This window comes from Papilio polytes, unplaced genomic scaffold, assembly GCF_000836215.1.
Source record: "Papilio polytes unplaced genomic scaffold, Ppol_1.0 DF823691.1, whole genome shotgun sequence".
Lineage (NCBI taxonomy): Eukaryota > Metazoa > Arthropoda > Insecta > Lepidoptera > Papilionidae > Papilio > Papilio polytes.
Genome location: NW_013525513.1, coordinates 2,504,207 through 2,524,992, shown reverse-complemented (window position 1 = coordinate 2,524,992; position 20,786 = coordinate 2,504,207). Strand labels below are relative to the sequence as shown.

The window sequence follows — 20,786 nt, the reverse complement described above, 5'->3', positions numbered from 1 at the left end:
ATATTTATTGTGAAACAAAGAAGGCTCGTTTTGTGTATTTTTTTTGCACAAGAACTTGTTTTGTATCACAAACAGAATACATAAGTGAGATAGTGTAACTGAATTCATTTTAGAAGTAAAGGAAAATATTAAACGACCGCTTTTTCTATTTATTCTTGATTATGGATTATGTACTTGAGTAAGACATTAAAAAATAAACAAAATTAAGTAGCCTATGTGTTCTTCTACACTTTCCTCTACATCTATGCTAAATTACATCGAGATTTCAGCCGTTTAGGCTACAAACTCTGATAAACATTCATCCATCCAAACTTTCGAAGCATATAAACGAATTAGTGCATTTATATTTTTAAGGACGTGTACAAGTTTCTGTAGCTTGGTAAATGTAAACATATTTATGAAGCTGACTGTTGGACTAATTTTAAATAATATACTTAAGTGACAAGTATGTGTCATTCGAGTACAGTCCTCAGAAAAAAATCCTTAAAAAATAAAATGGAATTATTCCAATATTTTAAGTATATGCATTGAAATTTATTTTTCAAGAAAATCTATATTTCAAACACATAAAACATTTCACAACTGCAAGAGATTGCAAGACGAAGATTCTTGAAAACAATTTCATTTTAAAAATTTGAAAAAGTAAAAACTTTATTAAGAATCGTGCAGCGTTTTCCAATATTTAACCAGACGGAGCTTATCCCCCGGGCTCTCACTGTAAACAACAGGAATCCTAAGTCCACAAGCGGTGTACAATTGCATAACAGTTGCTTGTATATCTTTAATATGGTACGTGTTTTGATAACTGATGCCTTTAGCAAGATTAGATTTAATGTCAATTTAAAAACAAAACATTCTTAACGTTAACACAAAACTATTTTTTTAACCCTTTACCTTATCTATTTTTATTATATTACTGTGTACGTTGGTATACAAATTGTTACTTCAATTTAAATTTTGCGCCCCTCAGCGCGTTTGTTGGTCTACGAATAATTTGCCTCGTAGAGATATCGTAGCAACGTTCATAAACTTGTACTGTAGTTCAATTAATGAAATTAAATTCGAAACCAAAGTGAAACTTGTCCTCTGTTTATATCTATTTCTAAGACTTGTGCATTTCATTAGTGTAATTTAGTTAACCGATATGGATCGATATAATTGTAAATATAGAAAATTTGTATGATGTTTAATTAACTAAAGTTTGATAGTCATCTTTGTTTTAATTTTTAAGTGTCACTTAATTTATAAAAAAGTCTTGCGACTTCATCTGCATAAGATTATGGAAATTGTATTATATTCTTTACATGTGTCAAATTATCAATTGCAAATGTCAAAATGACATGACATGATGTCAAACCATACCAGCCGTGCTTCCTTGATGTTGTCAGCAACTTATGGTCTCTTTCCCACATTAGGGTTTTTATCCAAAATATTTACTCCTTAAGTTTAATGGCGTGAAAATGTATAGTCTAAAGCGTGACTTAAGTGTAGAGCTTTTTATTAAGAAAATAATGATTCAAAAACATTCTGTAATTGCTGATATCTTCGGCAACAAAAAGTGTGTGTTTACGCTTTATTATAATAGTATAGATATTTTAAAGTTAATAAATTCCTTGATCACATAATATTTAAACTAGATAAACAGAAAGCAAATGATTTAAAAACAGTAAAACTTTTCATTTCGTTTTTAATTAACAACAACTAACAAGAATAGTTAGCTTGTTACAATTTTAATTAGTGTTGCACTTTCCTTTCCAACATTACAAGCTTTAAAAAATAAGGATACATACAACTTTTTATAACAATAACGAAATATGAAAAATAATATTCGAATTCACAAAAACTTTCTGAACATGATATAGAGGTAGAACGACAATGTTTTTCCCGGAACAAGATTATCGTGTTAACCTCAAATTTTGTTAAAAAAATTATTTTTGTTCCAGGTTTCTGTGGAATATGGCAGCGTACGTGAGTGTTGTGAATTAAATATTGTTAAAAATGAGGTAGTGTTGTGATTTAGTTAGTGTTGTGTAAATATCGATGAAATGCGTCGATAAAATGGGCGTGTTGTTGTTTATATTCGTGCTCGTGTGTTCGGGTTATGCGCAGAATTGTCGCGAGGAGGAACCACGGGAGAGGAAATGTGAAAACGTTTGTAGTGATGACGGTACTTGTAAGATAAGGGCGGCTTTGTTGCTGCCTAAGAATACAACGTTTGATGCGTCGTTACCCGTTGTAAGTATAAATTTGACAGATTTATTTAGAGCTTATTTTCTTAATGTTCCCGTTGATTTATACTGGCGAAGATGTTAAAATAACATAGTACAAAGACGAAGTATTTTTAACCTTATTCCACATAATAAATTGCTTTTGACTGTAGTTATTATTTTAGTTCATGTTTTTGTATTTCTCGCTGAGTAAGATATTATTCAAATGTGATAAAATATTTGGAGTTTCTTTGATTTATGTTTCAACTAGTTTAATGATCATTTTGCGTAGAATTAAAAGTAAGCAAAATGTGTTCTTTCAGACTATCCTCTACATCTATGACAAAATGAATCGGGATCCGTTCAGCAGTTTAGGCTACAAACTCCAATAAACATCGATCCATCTAACCTTCCACATTTATAATATTAGTAAGAAGGTATTACTACTGACTGTGATAAAAAGTAACTGAACTTAAGAGGATACTATAAGATTACACTACATTTAACCAACTTACTCCTGAAGTTTTACTTGAGTAAGGTATCATTCCAATCGTATTTTTACCGGGAGTCATACGCCTAAAAGATTTATTAATTTTATTTGATAATCTAGGTGGAACCAGTGTTCGAGCTGGCGATGCAACACGACGTAGTTCGTAACGCGTTCCCGCCCTGGGTGCAGTTTGAATGGCGGCGGTATGACGTCAGCGATTGCGACGCCGCGTACGCGGTTATCACCGCCATCGATGCTTACAACGATTGCTCGCACGTATTCTTTGGACCCTCCTGTGATTTCGCTTTGGGTAAGTCTAAAACACATTACAGTGATTCAGGGGTTTGAACACTTGACTTGGAATCTACATGTTCTGAGTTTGAATCCCGCCATGTACCAATGTGATATTCGAATTTCATATGTACATACTACTTTATCAGACGTTCTTATTCTTACGGTGAAGGAAAACATCGTGATGTCTGCACTTATCGGTAAAGAAATGCAAAGATATGTGTGAAGTCAACCAACCCTAGTGGGCCAGTGTGGTTGACTATGGCCTAGTTACCCTTTACTTAGGCCTCCGCGCTCCTTAGGCGATGGCGATGAAGTGTAGTCAGTTACTACTATAAGTACGGCTATATTTAAAGTATAACGGTTGTCTACGGACTAGTTTCAGACCAATGTAGTTACTTTGGGGTGATTCATTGGGAACTTGATACATTACGTATCTGAAAATTCAGTCTACTAAAACAGTATAGTGCAGAATAAATAATGGTTGTTTCTTCGTTGTCGTTTCTCGAATCAATTTATTGTGGGTCGCTGAGGCAGCTGTAGTTTTTCTTACAAACTACTGAAATTTATCTTCCAATCGTTTCATTTCACGTATAATATTGTGTGTATATAACGTGAATTATATATGAAATTATATTAAAACAGTTAAATTTATTATAAATATGCCAGTTACAGAATAATAATAAATGAAAAAACAATCTATTTGGAGGACAATTAAATATTTATTAGAGTCATATAGTTTACTTTTCTAGTTAAACATAAATAACCTTTCGAATATTAAAATAAACATTGTACATATTAGTAAGAAAAATATGTAACTTTCGTCGGACGATATGAAGCATGTATCATAAAGAAAAAACATCAAAGAAATTTCCCCGCGGACCATCAAAGACATTCCTATGACAAATTATACTTAGATACTTGCTTATTTAGGTCCTTTAAATAAAAGATAAATAGAATTCTCTTTGTAAGTATCCAATTATGAAAATAACCTACACAATATATCGTCAGAAAAAAATATACAAGTACTCTATTCGGAACATCATCGACTTACGAATAGCCACTTAAGAATTCAAGTTAATTCTCTTATTAAATATATATCTAACGTATTGTATTATCTACTTCATCATCACCACTTCACTAAACGTCCCCACTAAGGGCTCGGAGCCTACCCTGAGTTATAGGTGACTAAGCCATAGTAAATCTCGCTGGTCCGCTCCGGTTGCCTTCACACATATCTTTGAATTACTTCACTGATATGGACAGGTTGCCTAATAATATTCTCTTTTACTGTAAGATCGTCAGGTAATTTATCAATATAATATTAAAAAATGGAAAAAACGTTGGCACGTGGCGGGATTCGAACCCAGGACAAATCAAGTGCTTAACTCCTGAGCCACCGATGTTACTATCCACATACTTGAGTTAAATTTATTTCAATTCCCTTTACAAATATTTATTACGTACAAAGTAACACAATGTAACATCGTCAAGATCTAATAAACTCGGTGGGAGTAATAAAGTTTTATCGTCATAAGCTTTTTTCATGTAATAAAGTTCTACGAAAGCTTTTATTTCCTGCATCGTGCAATATTAAAGGAAATTTTAGACGCAAAGAGCCTTAATAAAAGTAATTGTGATATAGGAGCGGATTCCGGAAAACAAGCTTGTTATCGAAGGTTGCTTTGTCTTACCACTGCGTTAATACGCTATTACCATCCCTTCCTTTTCTTCCGAAAAATCTGAAATAACAATAGTGAGTGAAAAATGAAATAATAAAATGTTCATATTGATTCGATCTTTGATGCTTTCGGAAAAATCTATTTTCTTTTAATCAGTAACAATCACAAACCTTTACAAATTAGAAGAGAAAATATTTATTTGTGTGTAAACTCGAAAACTGTTTTTATTAATATATCGATACTAATATAATAAAGCGTAAACACACTATTTCGTGGTGTTGGATGTCACCAATCACAGCACATTTTTGAATAACCCTTTCTTTAATAAAAATCCCTACACTTACGACACACTTTAGGCTATACATTTCCATGCTTTTAAACTTAAAGGGTAAATAAATTGAAAAAAAAAACCCTCTCATGTGGAAAAGGGATTACACGCTGTTACAAAAATTACAAGCTACCAACATTAAGCAAACAAGGTTATTATTGTAACGGTAATTTTAACGTATCAAAATAAAGTACTTACAATTTCATGCGGATGAATCAGCACGGGAACAGCTAGTATTGTATAAAGAAATCATCTACAGCGACGCCTGCAACCTTTTAGCTATTACATATAATTCAAGAACCAGTTGTAAGTACAGTTAGTATTTACAAAAATGAGCACAAACTTTTAGATTTAAATTTGTTGTATAGTTGTATAAGTTACTAGCTGTTGCTCGCGTTTTCGCCCGCGTAAAATTTAATAATAAATAATTTAATAATTAATAATAATAAAAAAACATTTCTATGTTACTCACAGATAAATTACCTATCTAATGGTGAAAGAATTTTAAAAATCGGCCTAGTAGTTTTTGAGTTATTTCAATACATACAAAAATACAAATCTTTGCTCTTTATAATACTAGTATAGATGAATGTAGTACACTAAAGAACACTACTACTAATTTACTTACAACTTAGAATAGGTCCTTTGGGATGTAAGTAATATAAACAGAAGCTAAGTACTGAACTTTTTTAATATAAATCCAGACAATAAAACTAATTAACAGTGAATATCTAATTTGTTAATTTTGGCAAACAATATTATTAGTATAGTAGTTAAAGTCTAGAAGGTTTCAGAATTCACTGATTTTACAATTTAAATATAGCGTAAATAAAAATGTTTTTTTTACCTTAAATGATTGTTTTTTCGTGCTAACAATGTGTTTTTCTTGTTATAGATAACAAAAGCCCAAACATATAAACAAACACTCAACACTACTGCCCTTCTAATTTCCTGCCTCACCAACCGTCCATTATGGAATCGTATCAACTTACAAGTTGTGTCAAAAGGAGAAAAAATGTTCGAACGTACTTAAATGTCTTCATTACAATAGCACCAGTCAACCAATATTCGGAAAAAATAACGAATTAAAGGTCTAATTGAAATCACCGTTTGCAGATACGTTGCCTCTAATTAACGGAAAAAAAGATATTTCCTCTGGCTATATATCTCCTTCGCAAATTCTTCCCTTCTTTCCCTTCCCGTCCTTTCCTTTTTCATGTCATACGGCCGAATACTGGATCGAAGTTTAAATTTTAAACTTAATGTGATTCGTAGTTCAAGCGTGGATTGAATTGAATTGTTGAATTTCAGACATATTAAAATGTAATATCATTTTTCGGCCGCAAGCAGTGCTTATTGAGATTTTTAAATTAACTACTAATTAATGATATCATACCATCATACCGTTCCCAAATAGTATGAATGATCTTGGGTGATGAGGCAATTGTTCAAAACATAGTCATCCCTGTCTTTCTCTTAGGGAGAAATGAGACAAACATATTTTTCTTTAGTTGTGTTACTAATGTACACATTGATAATGCGACAGACATGTTTGCATAATTAATTGTTGAGTATTGGCATACCTTGAGATTGTTTACACGCATAATACGGAATTAAGTAACCATTATTCCTTACTCTGTTTAACATTGAAACATTATACGTAGGATTGTCTAAGATTATTGTAAAATAATCTTTAATCTCTGTTACATTAAGCTTAAGATCAGTTGATTAGAAGATTAATCATCGCAATTAGGGACATTATACAATGAAGGAATAAGCGACCGCCGCTTTAATATCTATTATCTATTTTGGGATGTCGTTATCATTTGTTTTACAGCAAAATGGGTACAATAAAATGGAATAAAAGTTTTACAGGACTTATGATTTATCTTTGCCGCATGTAAAAGATAGCTGTTGCTCGCGACTTAGACCCGGCGGAATAAAAAATAATCATGAAAAACACAGCCTATGTAACTCACTGATAACGTAGTTTTTTAATGGTGAAAGAATTGAAATCGATCCAGTAGTTTTTGAATTATCTCTTTATAAAATTAGTAAAGAATACCAGTAGAGTCGAGTTAATAATATTTTCTGGCAAATACCCAAATGTAAGTTATCGTAATTTACATAGGAGCCTTACATCACATACAAATGTACAAGTGCCAAATGTTCTTAAACTCTGTAAGTGTACTCGAGTGTGATTTTTGGAACTTTGAACATACTGGATTTAAATAAAGTTTTTGTAATACGTGTAAGAATACGAGAGTACGAGAGTACGGCTTACTCCGCCTGATATCATAGAAACTTTATTTTATTTACATTCCGTAAAACTTTCATTTGCTAATGTAAAAATGTAACGCTCAAATGACAAAGGAGGCTTTGCCATTGGCGAACAAATATAGTTACCATGGCAATCTACTTTGTCACTTTCTTGCATGATCCTTTTTCCCAATTTATTCACACCTAAATGAAATACCATGAAAACGTATAGCATAAAGCATGTCGTAAGTGTAGAACTTTTTATAAAAGAAAGAGTTATTCAAAAATGTGCTGTGATTGCTGACATCCTACGCCACAGAGTATTGTGTGTTTACGATATATTTTATTAGTATATATATAGATATAGGTATAAATTGTCTGAGTTGAAGAGAACACCTACGAGAGTAACCTGTGCGTATAATTTATACCGAAGTTATGAAGTTGTAAACTGTAGAGTGTAATTTGGTAGTCAGAGCGGAGCGGCGCTCACGAGGGCAAATTAATAACGGTATCAGTCAAAGATGACATCCGAATCACATACAATTAAGTTGAACGTATCCTTGTTACAAGTAACTTAGATTGAGTTTGTCTCGAGTTTGTATAACTTAATATGAATAATGTATAGCATATGTAAAACATAGGCTACTTACTAAGGTTTTTTGATTCGAAAACGTATAGTTTTGATAGATCTTACTTGAAAAAAAATTGCAAACGATATCAATTTATTTATCTATACTTTAAAAATAAATAAAAAATAAACATTAAAATTCACCACTATAAAGCTACGTTATCTATGATTAATATTGGCTACGCTTTTTATTACTTTTTAATTCCCGTCGGACGAAGTCGCAAGCAACAGTTAGTACTTTTATAAATTACCTCAAATCTAATAATATTTAAGTGGCAACATCATGGTTGCAATAAGGAACAATATAAGAGGGTTTCGCACATAAAAGGTTAAGTAGGAATAAACGTGTTGATACGTTATAATATTACATTATTATATGGACATAGTCACCCCTGTCTTTCTCTCAGAGAGAAAAGAGACAAACATATTTTTCTTTAGTTGTGTTACTAATGATGGTTTGGCTTTACCCTGATTTTTGACAGTCTGCAAAAAATAAAAAAATAAGTTGCTCTGCAAGTGTTAACTAATAGTGTTTCTTGTTTGTATTTTTAAGAAATTTTACATTTTCGAAAGGTTCCTACTATTCGTTTGCCTCCTTATGTACTGCTTTATAATAATATAATAAGTTGTAAACACACACTACTTCATAGCGTAAGGTATCAGCAATCACAGCATATTTTTGAATAATTCTTGCATTAATAAATGCTCTACATTTACTACACGCTTTAGAGTATTTTTACGCTATTAAACTTCGGGGATAAAATAAGTGGAAGAAACATTCAGAAAGAGACCATAAACAAAATGCTGCCAACATTAAGTAAGCAAGGATATTATGGTAACGGTAATTTTGACAATTGCAATTGACAATTTGACAAATGTAAACAATGAAATAAAGTTTTTACAATTTCATGCGGATAAAGCTGTACGGGAACAGCTAGTAATATGTTTTGCAATGACGTAATATGAAAGCTTTAACATAATTGTAATGGCCGGACAACTAATTTGGGTAATTAACATCGTTAGTGCTAATTAATCTAAGTGAGTGATTAAATGTTTACAATTTCTACGCATAAAATGCGCGGACAAAAGACTAAGGGACGAAAGTCACGGCACTGATATATGTATGTATGTATAAGTTGAAATGAGCAAAGCTATTTCTTCTGAAGTGAACACCGCAAATGTCCGCAACTGTACGAGTACATTTAAATCAATATTTAGTATTTCTAGTTCACTACATTTTATGCTTGAATGAAGATTACATTTTCTGAAGTTGGATTAGGTCGGAGTAAAATGAGCTTCTGTAACAATATTTGATACAATTTTCTAATAAGATAGCCCCAATATAGGTAAAGAAAAACGATCGTTTAAAGGGGGAACGATCCATTTTTATAGTCCTATATTTAAATATGAGGATCGATTATTAGGTTTTGAATTCGGAAAGTGATAATTCAAAATTAATTTAGTTAAATAAACAAGTAAATAGATGTGAAATATTAGCTAGTGAAAATTAACGTAGCATTCCGGCTTGCGGTTAATATAGAGAACCATAAATTCAAATTTAGTAACAAGATGTTCTATATTAGAAGTCTAGATCAAATTTATTAGTGTTGTGTAATATATATGAAGGAGATTAACGAGCCTCTTAACTCCTGTCATCTGAAATATTTTTGCAGTAAAATATGCATACCATTAAGATACATTCTAACGGCCGAATAATGAAACACCACTAAAATATGGGATAGCGGTATAAGGCCACGTTTAAACTCGAAATTTTACAAAAATGTTGACGTCTGACAGATTGTTAGTGGCATGTACAAAGCAGACCCATTCGTGAGAAGATATTAAAGCTGGCTCTACCACTATAAAAACTAAGCTTTTAATATTTTATCTTTGAGTAAATCTGATTTAATATGTAACGTATTTTGTACTGTTATTGATGTTTTTCTATCCTAATGAAATTTTCAAGAAGCACCGTCATTTAAAAGTCTAATTTTTCAAAAGATTTTCTCTCGAGCCAATGAATAATGCACGAACGTAAACATGTTTTCGTAGCCGTTAAGAAAACATTTACTTTTACTTAAGAAGACAAAGTATCTTATTTTGCTCTTGAATTAATATATTAATTTGTACTTTATTATAAAAAATGGCAGCAAATCTTACTTCTTACTAATCTTTGAACTAGCTTTCACACGCGACTTCATCTGTGTGAAATTAAAAAAACAAACAAAAGCAAGTAGCCTATGTATTCTTCCAGACTATGGTCTACATCTATGCCTAATTTCATGGAGATCCGTTCAGCCATTAAGGCGACTAACTCTAACAAACATCTATCCATCAAAATTTCGCATTTATAATATTAGTAAGAGGCGAAGGTTTGGATGGACATTTGTTAGATTTTGTAGCTAAAACTGCTGAACAGATCTCGATTAAATTTGACATTGTAGCGAATAGTTTCTATACTATTATAATAAAGCGTAAACACAAACTTCTTTGTTGCCTAAGATGTCAGCAATTACAGCATATTTTTTAATAATTCTTTTTTTAATAAAAAGCCCTACACTTACGTCATTCTTTAGGCTATATATTTTCAAGTTAAACTTAGCTCAGGATTTTAAATACTGTTAATGTTTAGAATCTCAGTATTCTAAACACAAAAAACTAGTTAAAACGAAAAAGGAAAAAATATTCGTCTGATGAGTGTGGTGCCGGAGGCCTAATTTTAGTCCCTTTCCACTCTTTTCTTAAGAGAAAAGGATGAGAAGGAAAAGTGGACTTGACGGTGGAGGAGACACGTAGGAGGGGAAAATGTCCTTTATGTGCGTCCTCCGTCAATCTAGGGTAGGCAACGCATCTGCAATTGCGGATGTTTATGGGCAGCGGTCGGTTTCCATTTCGGTGGATTGAGGTAGGCGCTTGCTGGTTTGCCACCTTATATTATAAAATAATGTATTACGAAATTTTTGTACGATCAATCGTATATTTTTGTAGTGGCTTCATTGAGTCATCTATCAAATGTTGCCGATATCTGCCGAGATTTGATTTACGTTTCCTTTTAAGATAACATGTTTCCGGTTCTTGTTATTTATGTGGATTATTGGATTAAGGTTGACATTTGATAAAAAAACATGTTTTGGTTCGAATAAACAATATTATTTTTATATATTTATGTTTTAATTTTACAGCTTAACTAGCTGTAGCTCGCGACTTCGCCTGCGTGAAATTTACTGCAATGTTACTCAATAACGTAGCTTTTTAATGGTAAACGAATTTTTGAAATCAGCCCAGTAGTATTAAAGTAATTTCAATACATACAAAAATACAAATCTTACCTCTTTATACTAGCTTTCGCCTGCGACTCCGTCTGCGTGGAATTAAAAACAAAAGTGAGTAGCCTATAAGTTCTTGCAGATTATCCTCTACATCTGTGCCAAATTTCATCGAGATCCGTTCAGCAGTTTAGGTTACAAACTCTAACAAACATCCATCCATCCATCCATCCATCCATCTAAACTTTCACATTTATAATATTAGTAAGATTGGTATACAAATATTGTAAACTATAAATGATTGATTAATTACAACCGAGGTGTTGTCGATACTAGTTTACCATATGTAATAAAAAGTGAACTAAGTTATTGGTATAAAAATTGGCGATATCTTGCCGTTTTGGTTATTATTATCAAGTAATAGTTTGACCTAGTGTTTGCAGAATCAATTAATTATGCATTCTAAGTTATAATTAAAATGCAAAACACGTAGGTTGATATCACAACCGGTACCAACTTTAAATTAAAAAATTAAGAGTAACTACGAAAAATGTTATAGAAATTAAGGTATTTAATTTGTCATTGAATTATACAAAATACTGTTATTTTACAATTTAAATAAGATATGTTTATTGTTGTTTTAAAAACTCGTTTATTTTCACAAAGCGTGCACTTCTTGCAGTGTTATCTACGTCTGTTCTCTGCGGCGGTGACAAGAGAACTAATCCTTTTATCTCTGTAGATCGAGTGTTTTCTTGTAGGAAGTATAAACTATTTCCGTGCTTATTTTCTGATAATCCAATGGTTACCTAATATCTTAGTATTACAATAAACTCGAATTGTTTATAATTAACTTCTCTACTTCACAAAAAATACGCGATAAAACAATTGCTTTCATTTCATTATATTATTTTGACAAAATTAAGAATCTTTCTAATATTATAAATGCGAAAGTTTAGATGGATGGATCGATGTTGGTTAGAGTTGGTAGCCTAAACAGCTAAACGGATTTCGATGAAATTAGGCATAGTTATAGAGAATAGTCTGGAAGAACACATAGATTACTTACATTTATTTTCATTTAAATTCCAAGCGGACGGAGTCGCGGGTGAAAGCTAGTAACATTACATTAAAGTGAGATGTGAAGAATATGGGTCTCCCTTCGTTTCATTAGGTGATGGTAAATGTATGGAACTTTAAACAAATGGCTGAGATGCGTATGTTGAGATGGATGTGTGGTCTGACAAGAATGCATAAAGTTAAGAATGTGTATATTAGAGGAAGTTTGTATGTGTATATTAGAGGAGAAATAGAGAAGCAAAAGGTTAGCGCGGTATGGACATGTCATACGACGAGACGATGGGGACATAAACCTGAAAGTGTTAAAAATGAATGTGGATGGTTACAAAGGATGGGAAAGACCGAAGAAAGTATGGATGGATTGTGAGAAAGAGTATATGCTTAAGAAAGGAGTGGATTCAGATATAACGGCTGATAGAGATGTATGGAAGAGCAGCACATACTGTGCCGACCCTTCGTAAGGAATAAGGGCAAGTGGATGACGAAAAACATCCATCTAAGCGCATTTATAATATTAACTAGGAAAAAATAATAATGATAATGATGTCCTCCGTGACGTATCCGTCAATGGTGAACTTTAGTAGTAAAGTAATAAGGTTGTGAGTTAACGAGATGTTTTTATACATGTATATCAGCAGTGAAAACGCGTTGTTAATTTCACCAGACGTACTGTTTGTTGATTCTGTTGACATTGCTCGTACCCTTAGTCATACATTTACCTTTCTACGTGAGCTACGTAATTTTAGGCGTTTATAAACAATTTCGTGTTTTAGCGTAGATTTCAAACACAGGCTTTATTTTACTAATAAATATGTCCAAAAGTCTTTATTTTAACTAGTAGACGCCTATCTATACTATTATAATAAAGCGTAAACACACACTTCTTTGTTGCCTAAGATGTCAGCGATCACAGCATATTTTCGAATAATTCTTTTTTTACTAAAAAGCCCTACACTTACGTCATGCTTTAGGCTATATATTTTAGCGCCATTAAACTTAGGGGTCAATATTTTGGATAAAACCCTAATGTCGGAAAGAGACCATAGGTTAAAAAACATAAAGGAAGTATAAGGTTGTCATCATGTCATGTCATTTTGACATTTGCAATTGATAATTTGACAAATGTAAACAATAAAATAAAATTTTCGTAATTACATGCAGATGAAGTCGCACGGGAACAGCTAGTTCATTATAAATAATTAAGTATTTTTTAATTAAAAATATTCTTTTGTACTTATTCTTCAAATTATCTTTAATTAGAGGTACAAAGTTTACTTTTCACGAATTAATATAATGATTGTTTTTAGAGCCTGTCCCACCAAATTGTAAATTGTCTGATAACTGTCCAGTGGCGGGAACACGTAAAGAAACGACCAGGTTCAGATTTAGATAACTCGTTTATTATTACTGTTTACCTACCCTCAATACATATTTACATATACCAACAACTTCCTTATAAAGAAAAAAGAATACACTTAGTAGCACTTAGTAGTACCACTCGACAATAACAATCCAACGTGTAAAATGTGTGATGTAAATTTCGGATTTTTTTACCTTATCTGACAGTGACGTCATTTTAAAGCTATCTGAGCGTTTCAGCCAGTAGAGGGACAGGCCCTTAATGTTATGTTTTGGCATTATTTATGAATTTACACATTGATTGTGGCTACAGAGGTTAAGGAAGACAGATGGACTGATTTGACACAAGAGGATATGCGTCATCATAATCATTGTCAGTCATAGGTCGTCCACTGGTGAACGTAGCCCCCCCCCCCCATTGATTGCCACAATGCCCGGTCCTGTTCCGCCCGCATCCAGTGCACATCATATGCGTCAGAAGGGAGTGAATTCTGACTTGACAGACGAATGAACGTGGGGTATAAGTAGAAGTAGACATAATAAGAGATGGATGGATTGCGTAAAAGGTGACATGATCTAGAAGAAAATGATGATTGAGATGACTGATGATAGATTTATTTGGAGGACGAAAACACGGTGCCAAACCTACGGGAGTAGGCCCCTCTTACCTCGATGATGAGATTCAAGCATGATGATGAATGGAAGAGTACATACTATGCTGATGTTTCGTAGGGAGAAGGTCAAAATAATGATGAAGATAATTTCTCTAGGGAATCTTATTAATTTAAAAATAATCAAGTTATTTGGAGAAATTAAATTGTTTAATACGTATTTGACTTTTAATATTTAATGATGTAATTCCCCTTTTTGTTTTCGACATCGTTAAGTCCTTCGAATACATAATTAATTTACTTCGCGATTTTTTATTAAGAAATCTGTTTAAATTTTCAAGTTATTTCCAAGAAAAGTGAGGATTTGGACAAAGATATAGAATTACTTATCTAATAAACAGATTGTTTTTTACAAACTTTGAGAAAATGCACTCATTTTGATTTATAATTCTGGTATAGAATTTGATTAATTTTATTAAAGCAGCTTTCATCACCACTCAGAGTCTTTATTAGGCAGGTACTAAGGAATACCCTTAGTGAGTAGAAAATGGGTGTTTGACGATAGGTATGTCATCGACTGATCTGTAGGCCGCTCAATGAGAAACATTCGAAACTTCGAGTAGTTTTTAGTAACAATAATAACAATTTGTAATCTTTTTATTTGAGGAAACGTTTCTTACGGATTAATAAATTTTTCCATTTATTCACAATGATTGTGTGTTCAATTATTCAAATGTATTCATCGCGCCTTCGAAGTACAATCGTAAAATTATGGCGCCAGATATAAATAAAATTGAATGAGGGACAAATCACGTGTGATAAATACAGGAAATCTGTTTTGTATTACAAAAAAGTAATATAAAAGAGTAACTTTTTCACTAATTTTACAGCAATTTTTTTACAGTTTGATAGCAACAAAATAATATATCTACGAAAATAACATCTATGAAAAAAAATCTACTAAAATCCTGAATCGAAATTCATTTAAGGAAAATTGTCCCGTTTTTAACCGACTATTGGTGTCTGTTTTTTTTTTAAGAAAAGCTCAAAAACTACTCTACAGTTTTTCATTTTCATAAAATTCGCGACCAAATTACATCAAATTAAAAAATAATTACCTAAATTAAATCATATATCAGCTCTTATGATATACATAAAACAATCAAATTGAGACCTACCTCCTTTTTGAATACGGTTGAAAATAACCTGCTCTTTTGTTTCACAGCATCTGTAGCTCGGATAACGAAGTTCCTGGGCAACACTGGGATACCTCTAGTGACAACTGGCGGGCTAACATTCGACTTCGCCCAGCCTAAACAGAACTGCCATCACGAGTATTACATGATGGTACGCTCCGGACCGCTCGGATTTAAGGATATCGCGTATTTCATCATCGATATCATGAGACAGTAAGTATCTGTATATTGTATTCGATATCCTAATATAAGTATCTGGATCAGATCGTATCAAAGTATCGGCAGATGACATGTGAGTACTTTTGTTGTGGTTTAATTGAATTTGTTGGCTTTTGTGATTGAATTTGGTTTTTGTTATGTTTTTTTTTCTCTTTATTTTTTAAAGGGACTTTTGTTCCTTAAAACATATCATCGATAATATCTTAAACTAAGTACCGAAACCATACAATTATAAACAAACACAATACAAAACAAGAAAATGAAAATAAAAAAAAACTGAAATAGTTTTAACAAATTTCTATAAGGCCCTTAACACCATGTAGCGGACTTCGTCTGCTAGGTCCGTCAGTGGCTCGGCCAAAGCAGACAGGTTTGTTATGCTTCTTCTAATAAAAAGGTATGTTTCAAATCATATTATACTTATAGAAAATTAAAATATCTATTGAATTAAAATTTAAATGATACACGATAAAAAAATATCGATATTTCTCTTTAATTTGCAAAACATATTTAGTAAACAGAAAACAAAACAAAACAATAACAAAAGTTGCTATAGTCTACCAACAATCAATTACTTCAATTACAATATTATTTAACAAGTTAAATGGGTTCCCAAATTTTCAATACAAGTTTCGGATTTGACCTCATTTACGCCTCACGTTGTTAATCACGTTGTTTCGTTTACTTATTGTTTATATTAAATGTTACTTTGGGTCGAATATTTACTAAATTAAACCTTAATCGAGTAAATATTTTACCACTCTATAAGAAAATGTTACAATTAAAATATAATGATTTTTTTTATATTAATTACCTATGTTATCTAGTGAGATGGCTAGTGAATTGTAGAGTCTATAAGTACATTATCAAAATCTTGTGACTCGGTTATTTTTAGTTTCAGTAAAATGTATTGTACAAAACCCCCTTATTCTTGAAAAAGTAAATATAATTTTACAGTTTTTTTTTACAATCGTCTCGGTATTCATTCGACTCCAAACTGAGTAGAGCGATTTTTTTTTTTATAAAAAAAACGTCGAAAAGAATTCTTTCTGTATAGAATTTATGTCGCGGTATCAATTCTGAAATACATTGACAGGAAATGAAGTCGTTCTTTCATTTTAATTAAATCTCTATTTCAATTAAGCTTCGGAATCGAGCAAATAAACTTGATGTTAAGGCGATACACCACTTCCCGATTTACTTAACCAACATCATAAAGAGATATCTTAATTTAATTAAAATATAAATGCTTCTCTTAAGCTACACTTTAAGTTTTAACTTATGTGTGCTGGTAAAATTTTATATGGAAGATAAATTGTACAGTTTTCAGTTCTCAGTTACCAGTTAAAAGGTGTTTTGTATTCACTTTTTATTTAATACTAGCTGTAACTCGCGATTTCATTCGCGTGAAATTTATAAATAGAAAAAATATAGCCTATATTACTCAGTGATAACATAGGTTTTTAATGGTGCAAGAATTTTTGATATCGGTCCAGTAGTTTTTGAGTTATTTCAATTTCAAAAACACAAACTTTTCCTTTTTATGATATTTTTATAGATTTATCTAAACTTTTCTTATAAATGCACTGGCTGATTACAACAAATATTACGAGTATGATGGATTGTTTAATTAAAAAAAAAAAAACAAAACACTAGTTATTTAGTTTTTAACAAATATTATTCTTACTAAATTTCTGATTGTAACAATTTTTGGCATACGATAGTACTGTCGTTATGTTCCTTCTGTTGATATCTATACAGCTAGAATATGACGGACACTTACATTCTGATAGACAATGATAAAGCCACAAATAAAATTTAATCAAGTCAATGCGCCAATATTGAATATAATCAATTCTATTTCAAGTGAAATGTAGGTAAATAAAAAAGTTTCTGTTGATACAGATGAAGAGGCTTTCGACGTTATCTGTATTTGTACAGCGGAGTGGATGTGACGCGGTGGAGATAGTGCATTTGGTATACGCAAATAAGGCCCCCAAATTGAATTGTTACCTGTCCTAAAGGGTTGAAGTGCTTTCGATAAATAAAAGAGTTACTTTATAACTGATAAACATAGAATTATATTGTTAAATACGTTATCAGATAGGTTTAATGTACTAATTCGTATTGAATATTGCCAGTTAACTTTGTTAATATTACTGAGATCTAATTTTTTTTATGGCTCTTACTCACGTCTACTGTTTTTGGTGACGGCACCGACCAGTTTCAGACCCTGCGTGGGTCCTTCAGGGTGAGGGTTATAAAATGTCTTACGAAAGTTTGAATAAGTTAGTTACCGAGATCTATTTCGATTCGTAAACTTTTAGTTTTAATGACGACTATTATTTTTCAAATTGTCCAATTCTCAACATATTAAATACTATTTGTTTCTCGCGACTCCGTCAGCGTGAAATTAATAATAATAAATATACAGCCTATGTTACTCGTAGATAAATTACCTTTCTAACGGAGAGATAATTTTTAAAATCGCCCCAGTAATTTTTATTTATTTCAATACATACAAAAATACAAATTTTTCCTCTTTGTAATATTAGTATAGATTGATCTTTTACCACATTCGTTTTTTTAATTATCAATAACTGAATATTTTTAAATGAAATTATATGTAGTAAAGATAAAGTGTGAACTTGCACGATTTTAGCACAGAGTGATTTTGCACTAACACGCTTCTTGTTTCCACGCCATCTAGTTACAACTGGAGGCAACTACTGCTCATCAACGAACCGGAGGCACAAGTACACGTCGCAGGGAAATCCACTTGCCTTCTCATGATGAAGACTTTCGCAAATTATTTGAAGAAAGAAGACATCATTTATACTCCATGGGATACCACGTCAGATGGCGGCCTCAATTACACAGAAAATCTCAAATTCTATCTCGGCTACAAGTACACGAGTGAGTACATTTTTGTTTTATCAGAATATTTATATTGCGGTGTTAAGGTAAGCCATTTTACACGATGATTTGTTGTTGTAATAATTAGAATTTATATGCTACTACTAGCAAAAACGTGTTTTAGGTACATTTTACCCATTTTTGCTACAGATGTCCATGTTTATTTTCAGGCGACTTTTCAGTACGTAATATTTTACATAGATGGCAGGGTTTCCAATTTGTTTTTTTAGATGCAAGCTAAGACAAAGTGTTTGATAACCTTTTATTTAAAAAAATGCAATGTTTAAATACAAATTAAAACATGTAATACCTAAATTTCAAAATTAGGCCGCATTTACTTTTACTTGGGAAAAAACAGATGGCTCTTTCTCATTTTAAAGAACTTTACCGTTACTAATAATAGATGGCGCTGACGGTAGCTTAAACAATTTAATGTTCCTTCAGATTTGGCTGGGGCAGAGCAATAATCCTTTACGAAACACCCGCGTACAAATCATTCGTAGGGGCTAGTGGTGGTTTCCTAATGGCTAGTACTATTCACGAGTATATGATATTTGAAGGAATCACAATATTTGGAAGAGAAATGCAACCTCAACAGACTTATGAGGATTTGTTACTTCAAAATGTCGGCAATAATTTCGCCAGTGAGTTATTTCAACTTTTACACGGGATTTTCACACGTTTGGTTTTTCAAAGATATTTTTCACTAATCTGGATTTGTTTTGCGTCGTTGATTTTCAATCGACGATAACAAGGGCTGCTAACTTTATTTAAAAAGATTATTTTTAAGTAAATGATGCTAATCTGTTTACTAAAACGTTTCAATAAAAACCGTAACATCATATTATATTAGAAAATAATATTTTTGTTTATATGATCATTTTTATTGCTATTATCTGCCAAATATAATGGTGTTATGTTTAAATTCTTCTACACTAAAACATTATGTTTTTAAAATATTTAATAGGGATTAAATAAAAAGGTACATAAAGCTAGCAACCCTGCAACTTTCACTTAACGTTTATGGGGTTTTTATATAGCGTAGGGCTTTATCACGTAAATTTATGCACGTTTGGATTTTCTGAGAAGCACCAACACAGTTTGATAGTATTATAATTACATTAAGATTGTTTTAAGGATCCAGTTTAATTAATATTAACAAAAATTAAAAAAAAAAATGGGACCCACCTGCAAGCATTACCTTTCGGATAAAAAAAGAAATATCAAAATCGGTCCACTAGCGGCGGAGTTATGCCGTAACACACATAAAAAAATAAAAAAAAAACATATCGACGAATTGAGTACCTCCTTTTGAGAAGTCGGTCAAAAAGGACATTAAAGGGCATTGCCGTAATAGTAAATCAGAAAAGGAACCTTCCGTGTTTTAGTTGCAGGTACGAAAGATATTCTAGTATTAAGCTAGAATCTAGCAACTTTTCCTTTACCTCATTTCTGACAGTAAATCTTATACTCTATACTCTATACTTATCTAAACTCTATACTATATCTATAGTCTATACTAATATAATAAAGCGTAAACACAGACTATACTTCATGGCGTAGAATGTCAGCAATCACAGCATATTTTTGAATAATTATTTCTTTAATAAAAAGCTCTACACTTACGACAAGCTTTAGGCTATACATTTACGCTATTAAACTGACGAGATAAATAAATTGAAAAATACGTTCATGTGGGAAAGGGACCATAAACTACAAGCGGCCAACATCAAGGAAGCAACATAATTGTTATCCAATAACAAAGACATTCGTTGTTATTTGTGCATTTGAATTTGAAAATGTAAATAATAAAGTAAAGTTTTTTTATAATTTCATGCGGATGAAGCCACACAAAAACAGCTAGTTAATTCCACAATTCCTTCATTTGAGAGAAAATTTATTCTTTTATGATAAAAAAATATCAGCTTTGTAAAATAATCAAACACGTAGTGAGATGAAAACTTTAACAAATTGTAAAAGCTGTAATAAAAGCTGTCTATGACTGATCCTTCTAAGGCTTTGCTTCGCATTACAAACGCGAAAGCTCCGGAGGTCGTTGGCAGTAACGTCGCGGGTAAGAGCGGGCGTACACCTTTGAGTAAACTATCGCACATAGTTGTGCGATTGCCGATTGTTTTGCAGCTAATTCAACTGTTTAGTTGCATAACTAAAAAGCGAGTAGTATGCCTCCCATGTAAGCTTACAGGAATCAAAGCGCGACTAAATTTTTTTTTTTTTTTTTTGTGACTGATTT

The 20,786-nt window shown here is 31.9% G+C and overlaps 1 protein-coding gene across 2 annotated transcripts in view; it reads left to right on the top strand.

Annotated features, from left to right (window-relative positions):
- The window catches only part of LOC106104283 (atrial natriuretic peptide receptor 2-like), a 145,229-nt gene that overhangs the window by 23,405 nt on the left and 101,038 nt on the right, over positions 1 to 20,786 (top strand). The window contains exons 2-5 of one of the 2 annotated variants that reach the window (XM_013284286.1): positions 1,944 to 2,235; positions 2,818 to 3,007; positions 15,427 to 15,610; positions 18,327 to 18,532. In XM_013284286.1, coding sequence (XP_013139740.1) covers positions 2,041 to 2,235; positions 2,818 to 3,007; positions 15,427 to 15,610; positions 18,327 to 18,532 — 775 coding nt within the window. In that variant the 5' untranslated portion in view covers positions 1,944 to 2,040. Of the gene's footprint in view, positions 1 to 1,943; positions 2,236 to 2,817; positions 3,008 to 15,426; positions 15,611 to 18,326; positions 18,533 to 20,786 lie in introns of those variants that run through there. The other variant, XM_013284287.1, reaches the window with a different exon arrangement.